This window comes from Herpailurus yagouaroundi, unplaced genomic scaffold (genome assembly GCF_014898765.1).
Source record: "Herpailurus yagouaroundi ecotype Mexico unplaced genomic scaffold, PumYag 8045, whole genome shotgun sequence".
In the NCBI taxonomy this organism is placed as follows: Eukaryota; Metazoa; Chordata; class Mammalia; order Carnivora; family Felidae; genus Herpailurus; species Herpailurus yagouaroundi.
The window spans coordinates 1-4173 of record NW_024412830.1 but is presented as its reverse complement, the minus strand read 5'-3'; the positions used below and the strand labels follow the sequence as shown (position 1 = coordinate 4173).

The window sequence follows — 4173 nt, the reverse complement described above, 5'->3', positions numbered from 1 at the left end:
CACCTTGGCGTCCGGCCTGGCGAACGCCCGGGGCCGACGGATTCGCCTGCCACGGGAGGGAGGAGGAGCGAGTGGGGCCGGATCGGCTTCGTCGGGGAGCTGGGGTTTGGGAGGGGGGGGGGGCCGCCCCCGGCCGACTGACGGGCGAGTCGGCGCGAACCCCGACTCTCCCTCTCGGGAGTCCACGTAGTGGCCCGGCCCTGCCAAGCTTGCCCCACTGCTCGCGGGGCCTTCTGCCTCCTCTTTTCTAGTCTGGCCGCAGAAAACTGAGCTTGGGAGCTGGCTGCGGAGCCCGGCCTCTGCCCTCATTCTCCCACGCTCCTTCTAGAACGGCAGGGCCCACCTCTCCCAGAGAGGGGATGCGTGGGGAGGGAGAGTTGAGACAGAAAGTCTGTGCACGGGCCACCACTGCCACCCACGCCAGTCCTCCACCCTGGCCCACATCTCCCCAGCCGCACCGTTCCTACCCCACTCCCCAGGCCCCAAAGGTCAAAGACTGGGAGGCACCCGAGCTTGCTTCTCTCTTTTATTGAAATATATTTTCTGAGCAGTGCCCACCTACCTAACTCAGCGTGGCCTCTTTGGCACTGAAAGCTGGAGAATAAAAAACCGGTAAAAAAAATAAGCCTGGATTGTTTTCTGAGTGCATAGTGCATGAGAGCCAAAGGCCTTTGGTACAGGAGAGCTGTGGGGGCGGTGGCTGGAGGCCGCAGGCGACGTGTGGTGGAAGCTGGACCCAGGGGCCTCAGGGGACTGGGCACAGGCTGCTATAGATGAGGTGGCCAACAACCAAGGCCAGCATCTCCGAGGTGCCGCTCAGCGCTACAATGAAGGGGGCCTGGGAGGCGTAGTCGGCTTGAAGGCGACGGAGGGACAGCTGCAGCATGGCCAAGGCCAGCAGGCTGTTCTGGACCCCTACCTCAATGCTGACCGTCCGCCGCTGTGCCGCCGGCAGCTTCAGGCACGTGGCCAGGCAGTAGCCCACCAGGAGGCCGACCAGGGGCACCGTGAGGCCCACCAGCACGATAGGGAGCCTGACACCCGCCAGGATGAAGACCCCCATGCGGTAGGCCAGGAAGAGGCCACCCAGGAGCAGCACGAAGCTGAAAGGCTTGATGACGTGCAGCAGCAGCTGGGAGAACTTGGGGAGCTTGGACCTGATCACCACGCCGGCTGCTATGGGGATGGCGATGAACAGCAGGGTCCCCAGGATCTTGGAGATGGGCACATGGAGCGTTTCATGGATGCTGAGCAGGCGGCTGTAGACGGCGGAGGACAACGGCAGGAAACCGGTGGCAGCCACCGTTGAGATGAACGTCATGGAGATGGCCAGGGTGACGTCCCCTCCGAGGAGGAGGCTGAAGAGGTAGCTCCCCCCGCCGCCGGGTGACGAGCAGGTGATGATGAGGCCTAGAGCCAGGGCCTTGGGCAGCACGAAGACCTTGGCCATCAGGAAAGCATAGAAGGGCATGACCAAAAACTGGCCCAGGAGGCCCAGCAGCATGGGCTGGGGGCTCTGCAGGAGCCCTTTCAGAACCTCGAGTTCCACTTTGCACCCAAATGAACACTTGTTGACAAAGATCAGAGGCAGGAGCAAGTAGAGAATCGGGTTCTCTGAGAAGTGGACCAGGTCAGCGCCGAGGGTGCCGGGAGCATCTTCGGCAGGTGAGACCTTGATGCAGAAATCTCTCCGTTCCTCAATTAGCATGGGCGGGGCCTCATGGGGGTCCAGGAGCTGAATGAGGAGCGGGGCTAGCCCAGGCAGGCCCGAGTGGATGCTCACCACGAAGCCGCCCCCACGGCCCCAGGTGATGGCACTCACATTCTTGATGGTCAGCACCTCCGTGTCGAGGGAGGTGACCCTCAGCATGGGGCCAGGCCCTGTCCTGTTGCCCTGGCCCGGGTACTGGCTCGAGATCACAATGATGCCCTCGCTCTCCTCTGGGAACTCAAACTCCATCACAGAGCCGTCCCCAATGCTCAAGTATCGGCCCCCTGTCAGGGGCACCCTGTGGCCCAGAGCTGTGCTGAGGTTGGCACTGGCTGTTCCCCTGGCCCCCAAAGGCAGGCTGGCCAGAAGCAAGGAAGCCCTGAGCATGCCGAGGGGGCCTCGGCAACCGCCACCCCCTCCCAGGCGAGGCCACCACTGGGAGCTGCTTCTGCCCCTCCTGAACACCATGGCTCTTCGCTGAGGACAGTGTGGCCAGGCCCTCTGTGGCTTAGGAGAACAGCCCCGCTGGTGCCGTTGGGCCGTCCGGAGAGGGGTCCGTGGGCCGGGCCTGGCCCTGTGCTGTGCTCCTTGATGGCAGAGCTCTTCCTGAGGACAGACGGGACACAGAAAGGTGGCTGGTCAGGGTGACCAGCTGTGAGGCCGGGAGCGAGGGGATCGGTGAGCCCGCCTGCTGGGACACGCAGCAGAGCCCCTAGACCCAAACCCTGGGACAAGAAGGCAATGGCTAGTGTTGACCCTTAAGTGCCATTTGCCTGTCCCCTCCTCCAGCGTACCTGCGCCGAGTTTCGCATCCCTCGCCCACAGGGGCCACCTACACATAGGAGTTCCTGTTCAGCCTGCTGATCTCCCTGGGCTTTTCCAGTACAGTGAACATGCAGAAATGTCCTGATACCAAGGGACTTGGGAGAGCCACCCCGCAGTCCCAGCACCACTAGCCTGTTCCCCGCGGGCTTTGAGCTATAGAGGGGCCATAGCTATACCACAACCAGGATGAAATCTCTGAAAGGCTGCGTGGGGATGCCAAGGAGACAAGTCTGGTGAGAGCAAAGGGTGTCTGACTGTCACCTGCCAGGCAGAAAGCAGCTGGCAAAGGGGCGTGTGCGGTGGGGCCTTGGGGGCTGATGTCTACCATGGATGTGGAGTTATGAATGGTGCTGCAGTGGCTACCTGGCCTACCCTACGTGCGGATGGTGGTGAGATGGGGGGCAGGTCCTCTCTCTCCAGGGAGCCTGCTGGAAGGGGAAGCAGGAGGGGGTCAAATAGGACCACGTGCTTGCTAGGTGCTTTTCTTCCTCCTGTCAGAGCTCCAACTCATCTGTCCCCAGAATCTGAGCTGCTAGAAGCAATGTGTCACATCTGAGAGGCTCTGCTCAGGGTCCAGAGCCCAGAACTTCCAGTGGGACCTGGTGTTTCCAGTGGGGGAAGGTGCCTCGGGATGGAAAGAGGTTTGCTTGCTTCCTCTTCTCAATTTGGGCTGTCACCAGCCTGTAGTCACATCACCTGCTGGAACTGGGGCACCCAGGACGGGGCCACAGTGCTTTATCATCACTACTGTCGCTTTCCTCTCGGTGCCTGATTGCAGTGTCCCAGTCCTGGAAGAGGCTCTGGCCTCTCGACATCCTATCAGTCTTTGGCCCTGTCCCCCGTCATCTGAGCCTGGGGAGCAGGGGAAGTAGGGTGAATGGGCAGGTTAAGCAAAAACTCATCCCCGGAGACAGGGTCCCCTCTTACCCGCTGCATGCCATGGCCTCTGCTGTTTTGGAGTTTGGGGGTCACTTACCCTGGAGGCCTTGGTCCAGCTTTGCATCCCACCGCTGAAGAGGGAGGCAGGAAAACCAGAGGGAGTATGAGAAGCAAAGTGGAGGGGAGTCCCAGGGAAAAGATGACAGCACCCAGGACTGAAGCCACCGGGGTGGTGTGATGGTTCCTCCCTCCAGGAGGGAGGAGGCTAAGGGCCATCCACCCTGTCCTTCCAGTACTGCTGGCGGCTTTGAGTCACTGCAAGAGAGGTCTGGCCCAGATCCCACACCATTTCTGCTTGAGGGGCTGGAAGACTTTGAGCAGATGCACCCCAAGGCAGGGGAGGGAACCCTGGGCCGGCCGCTTTTTCCACACAGGCCGTGAGTTCGGTGTTTGGGCAGTTGGCATTGCCGACCCGGGGCTCCTCCCTACCTGGGACTCCGGAAGTTGCCGGGTTGGGCACAGAGCTCGAGCGCGAACCGAGGAGGGAGGGGCGCGCCGCCGCCGGGCTCTCGCTGTCGTCCTGCAGTCGGCAGGCGGGTGACCCGTCCGGGCGGTCCCGGGATCGCGCTACGGGCCCTCACGCCACTCCCAGGCCCTGCGGCCGCGCCCGTCGGGCCCGGCCGCCCGAGCGGGCGAGCACGGACCCGGGCCGGGGCCAGAGGCTGCGTGCCGCCCTCCCTTTCCGGCCCAGAGCGCTC

At 62.7% G+C, this 4173-nt stretch overlaps 1 protein-coding gene across 8 annotated transcripts; it reads right to left on the bottom strand.

The window, feature by feature from the left end:
- Positions 1 to 512: 512 nt before the first annotated feature.
- Positions 513 to 4167, bottom strand: SLC10A3 (solute carrier family 10 member 3). Of its 8 annotated transcripts, XM_040466359.1 has the most exons (4): positions 3233 to 4167; positions 2900 to 2964; positions 1823 to 2317; positions 513 to 1735 (listed from the first exon to the last, which is right to left on the bottom strand). In XM_040466359.1, the coding sequence occupies exons 1-4, from the start codon at positions 3276 to 3278 to the stop codon at positions 746 to 748; spliced, it is 1596 nt and encodes a 531-aa protein (XP_040322293.1). In that variant the 5' UTR covers positions 3279 to 4167; the 3' UTR covers positions 513 to 745. The 8 variants fall into 8 exon arrangements, with proteins under 8 accessions (XP_040322293.1, XP_040322289.1, XP_040322290.1 ...); XM_040466355.1 differs by having other exon boundaries at positions 513 to 2317; XM_040466356.1 differs by having other exon boundaries at positions 513 to 2317; positions 2900 to 2961.
- Positions 4168 to 4173: the final 6 nt, after the last annotated feature.